This window comes from Saccostrea echinata, unplaced genomic scaffold (assembly GCF_033153115.1).
Source record: "Saccostrea echinata isolate AGI-Se365-2 ecotype Australia unplaced genomic scaffold, CSIRO_AGI_Sech_v1 ptg000060l, whole genome shotgun sequence".
In the NCBI taxonomy this organism is placed as follows: Eukaryota; Metazoa; Mollusca; class Bivalvia; order Ostreida; family Ostreidae; genus Saccostrea; species Saccostrea echinata.
This window is the reverse complement of record NW_026889809.1, coordinates 5569935-5587500: the sequence shown is the minus strand read 5'-3', so window position 1 is coordinate 5587500 and position 17566 is coordinate 5569935. Positions and strand designations below refer to the sequence as shown.

The 17566-nt window shown below is 33.0% G+C and overlaps 2 protein-coding genes across 2 annotated transcripts in view; one reads left to right on the top strand and one right to left on the bottom strand.

Moving 5' to 3' along the window:
• The window catches only part of LOC133175055 (glucose-induced degradation protein 4 homolog), a 12845-nt gene extending 5330 nt beyond the window's left edge, over positions 1-7515 (bottom strand). The window contains exon 1 of the mRNA XM_061310159.1: positions 7341-7515. Within this exon, the coding sequence (XP_061166143.1) occupies positions 7341-7481 (141 nt within the window). The 5' untranslated portion in view covers positions 7482-7515. The remainder of the gene's footprint in view (positions 1-7340) is intronic.
• A 140-nt stretch (positions 7516-7655) lies between these two features.
• On the top strand, positions 7656-17198 carry LOC133174877 (ATP synthase mitochondrial F1 complex assembly factor 2-like). The gene is made up of 8 exons (XM_061309986.1): positions 7656-7752; positions 11930-11974; positions 12215-12360; positions 12866-12963; positions 13115-13195; positions 13541-13653; positions 15003-15118; positions 17008-17198. Exons 1-8 carry the CDS (start codon positions 7659-7661, stop codon positions 17152-17154), a joined length of 840 nt encoding a protein of 279 aa, XP_061165970.1. The 5' UTR covers positions 7656-7658; the 3' UTR covers positions 17155-17198.
• Positions 17199-17566: the final 368 nt, after the last annotated feature.

The window sequence follows — 17566 nt, the reverse complement described above, 5'->3', positions numbered from 1 at the left end:
TGGTCATGAATGAGTTCATAAAATGGCATCATTCGTATTATCATCACAAAAACCATGTTTTTATTGAGCCGACAAAGTTTGTTTACATCAACGACAGCGCCATTTTGCAAACTCATTTATGGTCAACTACTGTATATACTAACTATAAATTTAGTATAAAGTAGTAGTATTTGTTAGTATTTTAGGTCCCTGCTTATACTGTAAATGTACAATATTAAGCATGTACTTTAGCTGAAATTGATTTGACAAGAAAATAACAAAGATTTGATTTAGTGCTTTCTAATCATGCTAGAAATAAGTATATACCGGGTAAATATACATATTATAACATGTAGTGATGGTCTTGATTAAGCAGAAATGTTTTCCACCAAAGGCGCTAAATAGAATACACCGTCAAACATGATATGTTTACAGAATATTCTGCAAAAATCAAGTTGAAGAAAAGAATAAATCAGGTCATTCATTTATAGTCAGAACAGCAAGCTGCACAAAGCACGCTCACATTACAAAAATGCTTGGACAAAGTGAAATATGGGGTTCGACACATTCATATAAGTTTCTTCTCCCTTCGAATTTAAACACCATGTTGACATTCGGAACTCTCTGGATTGTTCATAGTAAATTCACTGATTTCGAGTTATCACCAGTGTTCATTTTGCTACATTGCCAATATACAGAACATATTCTGTCATTGAAACAGGTCCATAGGACAATATCATTTCAAATAGTATACAGTTATGGAATGGGTATGAGGGAAATAGCAAATTTATGATTCCCCAAGGGAGGAAACTATTTCCCGAGGCGACGAAGCCACCGAGGGAAATAGTTTCCTGCCGAGGGGAACCATAAATTTGATATTTCCCTCATACCCATTTCATAACTGTTTTATTATACCGAAACAATCATGGGAGATTTATTAAACTAGAGACTCAGACATTTTTGAAAAAAAATATAGAGGCATTTAAATAATCACAAATGCATGTGATTAAAAATATTGTAAGATAACTAATGCATCGATACCGAGGAAAATAAAATTATTAAAAAATATATAATAATTTCACTGACACTTTGAAGGATTATCGTTGTCTTCATTTTGCTAGAATTCCAGTATGATTTTGACATCGAATGTCGAAATGTTTTGACGTCATAGTTACATATTGCTAATAACATTATGTCACAGACTCGAGATTCCTTGAACGCTCCGCCCACTGTTCATTTTAATTGGTTAAAATTATTAATAAATATTCATGAGGGAGTAGTCCCAGGGAGTAGCTCCGATTTTTCAGGGAGTAGTCCTCCGATGAGGGAAATAGTATCTTCTCGCGGAAATAGACAGTTTTATGGTATCAATTTTATATAGAGTAATAACAGTAGAGGTATAATAAAATGTTTTATTATACCTCTGTGAATTTTCTCTATATAAAAATATTACGAATAAACATGCTATTTTTTCCAAACAGCCCCTACCGTGGAATAGTTTTTGTGCTATTTGCCCATGGTGAAATAGTCATTAAACTATTCACCGGCAGCATTCTGTTTCCCTCGCTTTTCATCTCGGAACTCTTCTGGTTTTATACAGATTGTGATGTAACACAAGTAAAGACTGCTTCGGTATAATAAAACACTTATAGTTGCTGTCTTGGGGAACGATAAACTTGCTATTGTCCTCATAGCCAGTAAATAGGTGTATACTATCTAACATACGACGTCATGTGACATTACAATCTAGATGGTCCAAATGTCTTGTGTGGTTTTAAGAGGTGGATCTAAGTTAGAATGAATAAAGGTATCCAATAATACACTTGACAGAATATTCTATCGTTAAAATGATAATGTCCTACAGACCCAGTTTAACAATAGAATGCATTCCATGTATTGGCAATGTAGCAAAACAAACATGGGTGATAACTTTCACTCAGTGCATCTACTTTGAACAAATGGGAGAGTTCAAAATTTCAACATAGCGTGTAAATTTGAAGCAAGTTAAAACGTTGAGAAGAAGTATTGAATTCTTCTATTATATGGATTATTTTTTTAGGAGAAAGGTATCCACAAACTAAGAAAGATTTGTTGTGATTGATTTGATGGTTATTTTCACTGCATCTTCATTTGACTTGTCCAAAATCGTTTCAGAGCGATTCTGCAATTTTCTGACTACCAGAGTTCTTGAAATCTTTCGGTCCTGTCGGCAAGACCAATAAAAACAACCAAGGACTGATTACTTGAGGTTCTGTGTCAGTCCAAATGACCAGTAGATGTTGACAGAGCAACTTGCGAAAATCTGACTAAATTTCGTACAAATTCCCTATAACCGACTGATTGTATTCTGTTAAACGCTTTTCTGTATCTCATAATGGCTTCTTCGATGAACACAAGTGCCAAACTATGATTGATAAACTGTTAAAACAAGTTTGTTGACGAGGCTAAGCCAGGTGAGAAAATTGAACTTATGAAGAAAATCGACCCCCACAAAAATTCAATAAAAATTGTTATATGACAATCAAATCGGCATGAAATGTACAGTGTGTATTGATGCAGGGTGCAAAATGTATTGATTATAAAATTCAAATACAGTTTTCATCTTTTTATTGATTTTTTTTTTTTTTTGACTCATAGAAATCTGTCTGGACTGACAAACTTCACATTGCAGTCAGTCCAAATGACTGACAGCGGAAAAAAGATTTCAAGAACTCTGGACTACACTGCGGTATAAAGAAAGTCTTTGGGTGGTCTAGACTAGTAGGAACGACTACAAGTATAAAGTTAACATCATTTATTTGGATTGATCAATTGATGTATTCAAAGTTGTTCAGGTGAGAATATGACCCTCACTTGAGTTGTAGAGAGTTCCAAAGCACAAAAATTTCAAAAATACTGACTGACACTTTCAACAAAGACCGCAGCACAGGAACTTCATAACGCAATAGAAAAATTCCCTCCACAATCAGTTTATGCCAAAGTCTGAAATTTTTACAGGACATACGGTCAGGTAAAAATACATACTTTACCAGACCTAGCATTTACTTACCAGACCGACCATTTTTCTTTAAATCATACATCATGATACAGAGATTGAAAGGGGGGGGGGGGGGTATTCTCCCTGCTTAATTGAACCTTAAATAGATCCAGAGTTGAGATTATAAAAAAATTATTTAATGAAATGAACAAACTTACTATTAATAATTTTCCTTTTTAAAAGGTACTATACAATTGCATACAATTTTCTCTTTCTGGTTATTTGACACATACAAATGAAATACACAATGTCAAAGATTTTTTTTTTTTACTTAAAATGCTTAAGGTGGTATGGGATACCAAACAAAACTTCTCCTACATATTTATGTACCCAAATTAGAAGGATTTGAAATACCCCCACCTTTCAGTATATTAAAGTGTAATTTTAATAATTTTTTTATTATTTTAATGAGAAATACAAAAACGATTTTTTTTCTTGCATAATTCTTTTTTCATAAGCTTAATATTATAGGCAGGCGTTTGCTAATATAAAGTGTTTATAAAAACAAATATGACAAGAAATATGTCTTAGTATTTTTTTAATTTTCAACAAAAAATAAGCGTAAAAAACTGGGAAAACTTTATTTCTTGAAAACAGACGGATAACATTTCATGAAAGTCTACAATAAGAATGTATCTTGATATGTTAGCAAAGTGAAATAAACAAATTGAATATATATATACAAATGGAAAATATAAAATGCATTTAAAATTTTTTGAATTAAAAGATCCGAGCGGAAGAGTTATCCTTCTTTATTTTCCAAGGGTTGAAAAAACCTGGGTGCTATTTTAGAAATGATGAGCATTTTTTCCCAACCATAAAAAAATCGCACTTTGTAGTTTTCAACTTTGAGCGGTTTTGAAAACAATGCATGGACAATCGCTTTCCAGGACGTGTCTTGTTCAGAGCAATTGCATTCATCTGAACGTTTTGGGACTATATACAACAGCTAGCTGATTTGTGACCAAATAGTTACTTCTTGAATTAAATAACAAAAAAGTCCAGCTCTGGTTAACGTGATAATTGATTGGTGATAATTCAGCACAATGTGAAGTAATCGCACTTACCCATGCCTCACCGCACACAAGGTGCTGTACAGTTACGCAAACAATTGAAATACAGCTTTTGCGTAAAAGTGTTCAAAAGCAGCAATGTTGAAACTACCTTTTACAGGGGTTTGCTTTTTTAAATGTCCGTTGTACAATTATAAGTAAATTTATATAGTTGCGATTTTTTTTGTCTGTTTTTACTTAAAATGCCGACTTGTGAGAACTTGCATTGAAATAGGCTTCAGAGTGTTCTTTTCAACGGTGTATCTACAAATTTTGACCCGATAATAAGCACTCATGCAAATCAAAACAATACTTCAAACGGAAATACGTCATAACGTGGAGGTATCCCATACTACCTTAAAAACTTCTACATACAACCTAACAAATTTTAATGTTTTAAAATGGCTGAAAAAAAGGTAGCAAAGAAAAAATACAATGTCAAGACTATAAATCCACCTTTTATTAACTTTGGTCAGGGGTATTAAGATATTCTTTTTATATTTTCTATAACTGTGGAGGTTAGCAAAAAATAATATGTTAAGATAACGGTTAATTCAATTGTTGACAGCTGTATCATGATACATGTTGTATCGCATAACCATATTGTTATATGTATCGTATTGTTAGGTAGCTTGAGATACTCAGGCCTAGTTATTTGGAAAGTAACTAACAGTACTATAATTAGGACTGAAATGATTCACCGAAATATTGATAGTGTTACAATATTACTGCTCGGTTCAATGTTCGATTCACTATCTCAATTTTCGGTTCGGTACATTTTTTTATAATCAGGTTTGGTTACTCCTTGAAATAGATCGGGTTCAACCTCATTTTAATAGTTTGACACATACGAGGGAGAAAATTGTGGCGGAGAAAGTTTCAGAGCAGGCTGCCACTGCTAGTATTGACACGAACAAAGTGCTCTTTTAATCTACAGAAGCACAAGTAGTGCTCTTTATTGTATCACCATCTTTTACTTGCCTTTTGAAATCGGAATACATGTTTTCTTTAACCTTATGATTTGTTTCTTTTTTTAAATGTATCGTATTGAAAAAATTGAATTGTGACACAAGTATCGCAATACGTACCGTATCGTGGAGGGGGCGTATCGTTTCAGCCCTAACTATAATAAATATATTCAAATTCATTGAACTCTTGTTTTACAAATAATTTCGTAAATAATGAAAATAATAAATTAATTCATCATAAAATTGATAAAAATAATTACAAATTTCACCCTGTCACAGTACTACACAACTGTGCTCGCCCCAACAGTCACACCAATGTGACACCATTAACATTAATCTCAACGAGATCAGGGGTTGAAATATACTGTAGCCTGACACCCGCGGTTAATCATTTTAAGACTCTGGCTTGCTAATTCAAATGTAACGATGGTCCGTCAGACTAGCAGAACAGAAAAGAAATTGTCAGTTTACTTTTGCTTTTCTATGTAGATTGGTTTCTTTTGACTGAGAGCTAGTTTAATTTGTTTCTGTCACCAAAGCATTTGAAACTTTTTTCATTTTGCATAAAAAAATTGTTGGGCTAGTTACAGATTTGGGTTCGTAATTTTTTACTGATCAGAAGCCCCTAGGCTAGTGGGTTTTCCAGGAATATTTCAACCCCTGGAGATTCGTCAAGACTTACAAATTTTCGACAGAGGTCAGGGCTCTCGATTCTATATAATTGCGGCCCCATTCCCAATCCAAAAAAAGGTACCTTTTTTCCCAAAAGCAAAGTGTAAATTTCCAAATTTTTTATAGCAAAATATTTTTTTAAAAAAGTCTTAATCAATGAAACTTAATCGGCAACAAGTGAAAGTGAAACATACTAGTTCTGTGTTGGACTGCATAAATAAGTGCATTCCAAGGTATATTCATAAAATGGTTCGGCTTCGATAAGGAACCAGGTTTTCCCAATTTTCCCCAAAATGACGAAAAATTCCCAATTTGAACGGCCCTGGCCCCAGTCCCAAAAAGTGGTGTGAGAGCCCTGGAGGTCTCTTGCAAATCTCAGACCATTGCCACAAAAAGTGACCCAGGAAATTTTGCCTGGATTCGACAACTTGTTTCAATCAATACGGGATGAAATGAATTCCCTGCCTGTTTCAACTTTTCGCCGAAGAGTTCCAGCAATAGTCTGCTTCATTCACTTTGTACTATGGTTCATTTCTATAGGAAATCATTGTAGAATGAAGTATTTGAAGCAGACTATTGCTGGAACTCTTCAACGACAGAGGTTTAAATGAATATGTCACTGCTATGAAAAAAAATAAATACTTGACTTTGGTTGGATTTAAACCTTTTACAGGGCCTGGGAAGGGGCCGCGCCATGCGCCATATGCGCATACTGTTGAAAAATGGCGCAATGAAATAATGGTGCGCAGAGCCATGCGGCGCACCCCGCAAAATGCAGGTTTGCATGTTTTATTACTTTGTAAGTTTATCGCAGTCCGAGCTATCTGTATTCTTCATCGAAGTTAGATGGAATCTGCGATATATTATATAATAAAATCAGAACCATCATTCGGCATATTGACATCCACTGGCAAAGAAACAGTTTTTTTTCATGTTGTTCGATTCATAAGTGTCAAGTCGTTTTCGATGGTGACCACAGCTTTACGAAAGTCACGCACATGGAAAATTTATATACCTTACAATGAAAAACCTTTTCAACGAAGTCCACTTTTTTTAGTCTGTCCCCTGATCTCTAAATCGGCATCGTTAAAAAATGGTGCTTTTGGTTTAAATACAATTTTTCTAAATACTAGTTGGTTAGAATCTAGATGACGATTGACGGAAAAATCATTTGTACTAGTCAATGTCATATGACTTGTCAATTCATATCGCATTTTTCTTTATAATTTTCCTAAATTTTATTGTCAGAGATATATGGATTATCCTATAGCATCATACTATGATTTATTTTAGAATGGCCCCAATATATTTCCCCTCGGCCCCTTAAATTTCAAAATGGACCCATCATTTTATGAACAGTGGGGCCATTTGCCCCACCTGTGATAGGGAGTTAAAAGGATGTCCAAAGCGAAAAGTTGAAGCGGGCAAGGAATTCATTTTAGCCTGTATTGATCGAAACAAGCGGTTGAAGTCCGGGCAAGATTTCCCAAGTCACTTTGTGTGGCACTGGTCTGAGATTCAGAAGAGACCTCTGTCCAAAATGATATGCTCGACGAATCTCGCTGAGAATACATCAACATATTAATTTAAATATTTATTATCATGTAGTCAGGTCCCTGGTTTTAGTTTTACCTGCAAAATAACTTCGACATCATAACAGTTTCCTTTGCTTTTCTGGTGCCCCTGGAATCTGGATCCGTTATACAGGAGAGTGGTTGTAACACCTGGTTGTTTAGAATTGGCAGGAGGTGGGGGATCAAGCTTTACCGGCATTTTCACACCGTTTGGCTCCAGTTATTATTACGATCCTCTCCCCAAAGCCGAAGCCATTCAACCGGAAGTTGGATAAAATACAACAGTGAAGTTGATTGGCTGAAAAATTAAAGCTACAGCCAATGAAAAATGTTTTCATTTATCATGTTCGGAATTCGATTAAAGATGGCTGCGCCCATGAAAACATGTAAACCATTTCATAAAATATTATCGAGTTTTCACAAATCAAAAGCAAATAAATTGATTTTATTACGGAATTACAAATCAGGAGGTGAGATGGTATTTGTACCTATCATTGAAAAAAAAAGGAGTGTTGGTAAAATAGGTAGGCAAACCCGGGCCGGGGCAAATTAAAAACCGGGGCTATTCGAGATTTTTTAATTTTCTGCCGTAATACTTTATGAATCCGGCTGAAATTTTCGGATTATGTTTGTTATAGGTTTATTTGTGTTCGGTATGAAAATTGCCTTGAAATACTCAGTATTTTAGATTTCCTTGGCGATTGTTGATTTCCAAGTTGGTAAAATGGGTAGTCAGTTACCAAAGTCAACATTTTACGTTTTCTGACATATTTGACGAAAAGTCAATAAAGTTATGAATCATTGTGATGTTTAAGATTATATATTAACTATAAATTAGTAATTCTTCATTGGTAATTGTTATTGCTGCGTAAAATTACACATTTTAAGAAAAACCGGGTCATTAAAACCGAATCCAATCACCCGGGACAAACCTGAATATTCCGGAATAATTGTACCGGTTACATTACTATTTGTCCTTGAAAAAAAAAGAACTTAATCCAAATTATTTGTTGACATCTTTTATTTCATTTTTATTGATATAAAAAATCATTTGAGGAAAGTTCACATAATTATATGAATATTAATGTGAGGATACCTCCATGAAATTAGAGCTGGGCAATGTCACTAAGGTCCTCCAATACGAACAATTCGCTATCATTATTTCGGAATTTTCGGGTTTGCCCCGGGTGATCGGATCCAGTTTTAATGACCCGTTTTTTTTTCTGAAAATGCGTAAATTTTGCATAGTTATAGCAGTTTGCGATGTAAAACTCATTAGTGATAGTTAATATGCCGTGTTCATTACCGGAAGAACACACAAGAATATTGACTTATTGACCCATAAGTTAAAAATACCGTAAAATGTCGTCTTGATTTTGCCTACCCATTTTACCAACTAGGAAATAAACAATCGCCTAGAAAATCCAAAATCAGTGTATTTCAAGGTGATATTGACAATTAATACTCAAGAACCTTTAAGAAACATAATCTGAAAATTTCAAATTAATTGTTGGAATATTAGCAAAGAAAATTAAAAAATCTCGAATGACCCCGGTTTTTAATTTGCCCCGGCCCGGGTTTGCCTACCCATTTTACCAACACTCAAAAAAAAGTCTTTCACACCCAATTACTTATTCGGTTGAAACTTTATTTTTAGTTGATAGATAAAGATATAGTAACGCATTTTTATGTATTAAAAAAAACGAAAACTACAAGAGGGTTCAATATCCATACAATTCGGAAGTATTTAGGATATACAATTTTTCCACCTCATGTGACTTTCCGTGGGGACCTGTAAATTTAAACCCCCCACCCCACCCCCTACCGTAATCAGGACAACTCGCCCCCAACACTTTTAAAGACAGCTCGCCCCATTATTTTTTCTTGTGAATTGCAAGGGAAAAAAATAACTGTTATTCAATAGTGTATATTTTTTATGCAAATTTTAAATTATAATCAATACATGTATTTACGATTGTAATAGCTAGGTTATTTTTTTTTATGCATTTACATCATAATTTTGTATAAAAACACAATGTATGCATAAAAGATTTAATCATAATATCCATGCTTTCTTAAATTTTATTCTTGTGAAATAGAGTTAATAAATGCATTTTGATTTATCATATTTTTTGAATTCATATTTATAAAATATGTCTATTTTAAAAGAGCACATTATCCTCAGTGTTAAAACATCTTAATTATTTAATGACGAAATTAACGTTTAACTGATGGCTTTAAGAAACTTATGATAATGATTATTACTAATTAAATGAAAACATGAGACAAAAGTTTTAATGAAACCCCCAAGCTCACAAATAATTTTGATATATACTTCAAAGTGACGACTATAAATTAGAACATGCAAGCTCCGAAAATTATGTATAATTAGTTGTTTAAAAAAATTGGCGTGCCATATCCAAGCTCCGAAGCAGCTTCAATGTGATGAAGAATTAAAGCATACAAGCTCTGAAAATTACATATATAGTTTTATTTGTGATGAAAATGTAAACAAATGTGTGAATTTAGTGAAGATATATCAAAAAAAGTGCTCAGTACCGACAATAGATATTAGTGTTTAAATTATTTTTGTTGTGTTTTATTTTCAATAAAATTGAGAAATTTTATCTTCAGTTGTTTGTTTTAACTTTCTAGGAACATTTTTAAATTCAAATATCTATATAATATATTTAATATGTGTTGGTTTCTTAAACTGGGGGCGAGTTATCTTAAATGGGGGCGAGTTGTCCTGAATTGGGGGCGAGTTGTTCCTGAATAGGGGGCGAGTTGTCTTGGGGGTGACCTGTCTTGGGGGCGAGTTGTCCAGCATTCCCCCACCCCCCAAAAAAAACACCAAATGATCAAACAGAATAAACTGATTCTGGAATAATTATTATATATTTGGTTTAAAACATAAGCATTATTTTCATAACTTGACTGATAGGAACATTTTTAAATTCAAATATCTATATAATATATTTAATATGTGTTGGTTTCTTAAACTGGGGGCGAGTTGTCTTAAATGGGGGCGAGTTGTCCTGAATTTGGGGCGAGTTGTCCTGAATAGGGGGCGAGTTGTCTTGGGGGCGACCTGTCTTGGGGGCGAGTTGTCCAGCATTCTTAGTGACTCTAAGCTATGAAAATACCATTTATGAATTAACATCAGTGAAGGGAGTTCTGAGTGAAAAATGAAATAATTGTTGTCTATTGTGCAATAGTGTACAAATACAAATACAAATATTTTATTGGCACAAACACAATTACAGTAATTGGTAAAGGCCCATACAGAACACATTAATAAGTATAATAATACAGTAGAACACAACTAGAATACAAACAATTGGTGTAGGAAATAATGAAGTGTACTCATCAGATACTAGGTGATTCATAACAATGTAGTTACTCATTTATAGCTAGAATATTTTTTCTAATATCAGATATCAGACATAAAAATGAAGATAGTATTTTAAGAACCCTTTTACACCTGGTTTTCATCAATGATTTTAACAAATTGTCATTATTATGGATTGTTTGGTTGAAATTAGGGAAAGTAGATAATTTTGTTTTGAATATTTTTCTCTGTGCTTCATATTTCGGACAGAGCAAAATGAAATGTTTTTCATCCTCAATATCAAGGTTTTGACAAACTTTACACAACCTATCATTTTTATTAATTTCAACATATCTACCTTTTTCAATTTCTAAATTATGTGCACTTAACCTAATTTTTGCTAAAAATGATCTATCATGCAGTGACTCTAGTTTATCAACATAATGTGCACGTTTATTATTAAAACAGAAGTTTCGATAGAATGATAGTTTTGAGGAGTTCATAATACTTGCATTTTGTTCTTGTAATATTTGATCATGAATACGTTGCTTAACAATGCTAAGCACTGGTTTCAATGACATATTAAAATTTGTTAAATAAGAAAACCCTAAGTTATTAAGACAAGTCCTTAAATACATAGACCATGCGTTATTTTCTTTAGTTTTGATAAAAATATCATGTGCCAATGTATGTTCAAATGAAATTAAATGATCAAGGTATTTGATAGCAAACATAATAATTTTTGATCTGACTGGGAGTCTTCCGAGTTCAGAATAGCAAACATTATTTGAAGTTTTGCAATGAACTACTAAAATTTCCCTCAAAAATTTAATATGAAACTTTTCATAAGATGCCGAGCCTGAATTTTTTATGACCGACTCAATACCCCAAACTTCACTTCCGTATAGCAAAATGGGAATTTGTCCAAATCAACATTACCAGTCAAGGTACTTGACAGAAATCTGAATGACCTGACCAAACCTTTAATAATGACGTAATTAACCTTTACTAATCTCTACTCATTTGGTCCATTTTATCTGAATGTTGAGACTAAGATATAAACTGCTCACAAGAAATGTGAAGGGATTAAAATTTTTAAATGAATCAAAATACTGGTAAAATTTCTTTAAATTAAACCTATCCTTGTAATGTCATAATAATTATGCTCTGGTATGAAAGTGTAAACTTTGTTCTCTCATAATTACTTCTTCATTTTTGAAGGAATCTGTCATTTTAGAATTACCAGTATGCATTTTTCTCATTTTATGCTTTATTTTATGCATCATTTGTATAATGATGAAAATGATTTATTTTAGAATTGAAGAAATTCTTTAAGAATGCCACCATTGTACAGAATCAAGGTATTGAAAATTTATGTGTAGAGAGCACTATGATTTTCCTGTTTCTAGACATTCTAAATATATGAATATTCAATAATTTTACTTCATGTACAATTTATTTAAAAAAGATTCTCTGTGTATTCATCCAAAAACATATACTCATATTTATTATCCAAATTTTCACTGAGTTTTTCTGAAGTCATTGTAAAATCTGGAAAATTTTTACTCTTTTTGGCATTCAAGTTTGTTTTTTATTTTTAGGTTGGTTTGAGGTAAATTTGGATCAAAGGAAATTACGCACCCCATCAGGAAACCTATTTCAAGTTCCCAGTGAACCCTTGGCCCTAGCAATTGCAACTGAATGGAACTCACAGAAAGACACAATCAAGCGACAATCTATGCACTTGGTAAAAAAAATAAATATGAGTGAAGTGTGAGAGAGAGGAGAGATAGCATTTCCCCAGCTTGATTGTGGAGATAGTAATAAAATTTCATGCAAAGGTATGCTTTGGAATAATGTATCTCAGGACTCATACAGATGAATTGACCTAACATGCCATTTTCCTACATTCTTTTTTCATGAGGAAAAGAATGTTCTTTTTTTGAAGGGGGGATCACTGAGGAAGAGTGGTAAAAAATATGTGTCAGATTAAAATCAAATCCTTTGGTCCACTCATTGACAAGAAAATATTTTACATGAGCAAATTAATGGATCTAATTTTAATCAAAGTGAATACATGTGAGTTGACTATAGTTTATGGGATTTTTTTTTAAATAGTAGGGCTTTCCTATGCATAACCTTGATAATGTATTATCCCTACTGGCACTTAACTCCTCTGAAACAGAAAATATTACTGCTGCACCTCTGATGGTTTTGGATTTTTCTTTTGTTGCAATTTGTTATCATTACAGACTACCCTTAGCAACACTGTACTGGACAACCCCATGCACAGAACACGAGAGGACATCATTAGAGGGGGACTTCACTTTCTAGAGACAGACACAATATTGTATGTACAAAAACAGAAAGTCAATGTTGTTAATCTAATGTTTGGGAATACCATGTACTAAATTACTTTCAAGTAGATTTATCCTTGATAGAACCAAATTTATCATCATATACAGACATGTCAAGGAGTTATAATAATTATTTTTAACCAGATACAGAACAACAGAACCCCCCGAGTTTTTAGAATTACAGAGGAGAGAGTGGGACCCAGTGATGGAGTGGCTGAGGTCCAGGTATTGTGTAACAGTTATCATTTTTAATAACTTCTCATGAGAATATTTCAGAATTGATTTCTACTAAGTGAACACATCCTAAACAAGTGTCATATTAAGCTATGTTAATGTATATTTAATGATTACCCATTCTTGCAGTTAATAGTTTTGATGCATATCAGTATTTCAAATGGCCTTTTTAAAATTCTGTATATAAACATACAATCTACTATGATTATGGACATTATATAATATTATCTTTGCAATACTCATCATTATACATATCTACACCTGCAGTCTTGTAACCTCATATGAAAAGTCTCATTTACCGTATACTTGAAGTATTAATTCTTTTGATTCTGACAGCTACCAGGTGGAGCTTGAGTCTACCACATCATTGATGCCACCAGAGATACCGAACGACACGGTCAACATTATCTCACGGAAAGTCAACTCATTGAATGACTGGGCATTAGTAGGTCAGTAGTTTACCAGAGATACTAAACGACACTGTCAGTGTTATGTCACGGAAAGTCAATGAATATTCGAATATTTATTCAATGAGTTGATATTCGAATATGAATTTATGATTGAAAATTCATTTCTTTTTTTTTTCCAGGATACACCAAAGAGAGATAATTCTGGCAAATTAAATTGGAAAAGTTTTTTTTTCATTTAAATTGATTGCTTTAGATGAAAAGATATACCCTCTAAATCAAACGTTTGATGATACTTTAAGAGGAATAGTAACAGAAATTCTGTAACATGTGAATACCTATTGTTGTATATCGAGAGGGTTCTCTGATCTCTCAGTATTGTACCTTGGTAATAAAATCCTATCTTGCAATTCAATCGGATATAGAATCAAGCACATGTTTTAAAACAAGAGAAATTCTTCTTAAAGCTGAACACGACTCGTAAATAGGCATACGCCATTTTCGATATTATATCTACGATACATCAACACCAGGGTATACTCTTCGCATTCGTTACACCTGACTGCTTTATTGTCACGGGTATCGGCGTGGAATGGCGACCCGTGTTTGTGCTGGTTATCTTGTTTTACCTTTGTTTACATTTTATTGTAGTTACGTGTATCTGTGTTTGTTTGTATACTGCACTGACCTGTACAACTATAATTGTAAGTTTCTTTTGTACTGCATTAGACGAGGTATTACAGTTATTTTTGTCGCTACCGAGTGCTGTATAGAATACGTCTGTCTACACCGGTGTCCACTGATTATACTGAACAGTGTCCAAGTCAGGCCCTTTATATAGGGGTCCTCAGATATAGCGAGAATCCGAACAAAAATGGCGGACACATTGCTTTTACGAATCATGTTCAGCTTCAAACTATCTAAAAATGGTGAAGAGTACATCTATTAAAATGACTTTATCTGACAATAATCAGTTTGTATATTTTTTTAAGGGCTCAATTTAAAATAAATACGAGGATTAATTACAGTGTACTTGTTTACACCCATCTCATATAAAATCATTATCAGGAAATTAATTAAGAAAAATTGCCTTTCAAGGTGTTGGTTTTAATTTCAAAACATTATGATATAATTATTAATCCAGCACGGTATATGTATGTACCTAAGTTTTCATTCTAGTCTGTGGTAAGAATAAACTAGATACTGCGGGTATGATTTTTGATAAAACGTAAATTCTACATTATTTTTTGGATTTTTCATATGGAATACATTGTACATGTGTACTAAAATACTGTAAGATTAATTTATGAAAGAAGACAAGTAAAAATATCCTTGGTCCTGTGGTGTATATTCAAAGGTCATGTTCTTAATTTTCTTGCTCTTTTTTCCAGGTTTTCAATATGGAGTGGAAAACCTCAAGTCTATCATACTTATGTTAGGATTAACAGATAAACTTTTAACTGTGGAAAAAGCCGTGCAGCTTGCCAGACTTGAAACAGTGTACCAGGTAACTTCTAGTTAACCAATGCATTATTTTTTTTGAAGTTTTGGTCAAAATAAATGTTTTTTAAAGCTTACATGAGCCAAATCTCTGATTTTTTTATCCATCAGTCTGTCATCTGTAAACTGTTCACATTTTTTATTTCTTCTTAAGAACAACTGGGCCAATTTCAACCAATCTTGCTACAAAGCATCCAAGGGTGAAACCAATTCAAACTGATTCAAATGAAACAGCTACTCCTTTTCAAGGGGAGATACTAGTAACTGAGGAATTTGGAAAACAGGGACAGTAAAAAAAAAATTCTCAATATTACCACTTTTCCAGAGAAGACAAAACACATCACTGTACATGCATGTTGAAGCTTCCTTACTTACATTTATTTCAGTTCATAACCCCTAGGGCTTACAAAAGCAAAACAATTCAAAATTCCAGCTTTTTAATTCAAGTTTGTCTAAATCATGGCCCCAAGTGTTGGGTGAAGTTAAAATAGGGAGACAAAGTTTAACGATGGAATATAAAAAAAAATTAAAAAGAATAGAAGGGTTTCAATAAGTAATATTAATATGCCAGCAATGATTCAAGTTTGTTCAAACCATTGTCTCAGGGCTAGAGGCCAAAATCGGGAAGGGGGTCAAAATTTGACATGGGAGTCTGAGTATATAAGAAAAAAAAAATCAGAAATGACTATTGGTATGCAATTATTCCCATGTAAGGTAGATTCAACTTTGATCAAATCATGGACCATTGGGTTAGGTTAAAATTTTTACATATAATTAGGTTCAAGATACCACATTTCTTGGTAGAAAAATATTTTTGTTTGTTATTGGAAATTAGGGTTCAAAAAACAAATAAGCAAACAGGGAAAAAAACATTAACCTGACATAGGTACTGGTATACATGTACTTACATCTCAATGAATTTTAGCATTAATATTAGCAATGATCTTGGCACTGCTAAAATTGAAACACAATATTGTTTGAGTAAATTAACAGAGTTATCCCTTAAAGGTGCTTGGACACAGATTTGAAGTTAATATTTTCTCAAATTTTCTGTATAATATCACGACTTATATATTGCAATAGCATTTCACACGAAAATGTAATTAAAAACTTATTTCATCTGGAAATTATTTGAACTACGAATTCCTGGACACGTTTGATTAACACATCCTTGCACTTTCACAAATTTTATCTTTATCATTAATATTTAAGAAAAGAAGTGATTTTGTTGTGTATTAATGAAAAACATTACATCTATAATCCAGAAAGTTCAGAGTAGAAATGTGCGAAAGCAAACCCCCTCACTAATATCGTCAGCCCGTGCTCAGAGTTGAGTACAGAGTTTAAAAAATTGAATACACCCGTGAAACGTAAACTGTTTTTGTAAACAGGGCACAAGCTCTGTTTTTGTTAATGTTTTCAATTCACCGGGTGTGTTCAATTGTTAAAGTCTGCACACACCACTGAGCACGGACTGACAATACTGTGAGTGGGTTTTGCTTTCGAACATTTCTACTCTGAATTTTCTGGATTATAGTTTTAATATTTTTCATTAATACACAACAAAATTGCAACTTTTCTTAAGTATTAAGAACAAAATTAAAATTTGTGAAAGTGCAAGGATGTGTCAATCAAACGCATCCAGAAATTTGAAGTTTCAATAACTTCGAGATGAAATAAGATTTTTATTATATTTTAGTATGAAATGCTATAGCAACATATAAGTCATGAAATTATACAGAAAATTTGAGAAAATATTAACTTCAAATCTGTGTCCAAGCACCTTTAAATCACAAAAAATAAATCCTGTGCCCAGCTTTAGGGTTAAATCTTTTAATATGCTGGTTGCTAAAGTAACCTGTTTTATGGTATTGTACATATTTTGTTATCTTGCAGACAAAGACTTGGGGTAATGTGGAGTGGCATCATGATGCTGATATTTATCAGCTCCAGTGTCGTGTAGCTGCCGCAGCACTCTTTGTACACTGGTGTAGCAATGACATGGCAACTACTCATAAAACAACTTACAGTGACCAAACATAGTGGGACATTTTGTTATATATATTCTAATAATAAATTTTATGAAATGTGACATAAAGTCTTATTTTTTTCCATCATACATCTTTGTCAAACAGTTTCTTTTTTCTTTCAAAACCATACTGACATGCAAATTTTTCTAAAATTTATTACTTTTTTTGTTTGTGTGTGAATATTTTTTTTTTGGAGGGGGGGGGGGGGGGGATTTGAGGTTTTTGGAAATAAAAACATGTTTCAATACACCTAAACACACAGCACGGAAGAATGCTGAACTCTGTGTATATTATGGTATGGTATTTTTCTGTCAATAGATTATGGTATGATATTTTTCTGTCAGTAGATTATGGTATATAGTATTTTTCAGTAGATTATGGTATGTAGTATTTATTTGTCATTAAACATCTTTACAGTTAAAGAT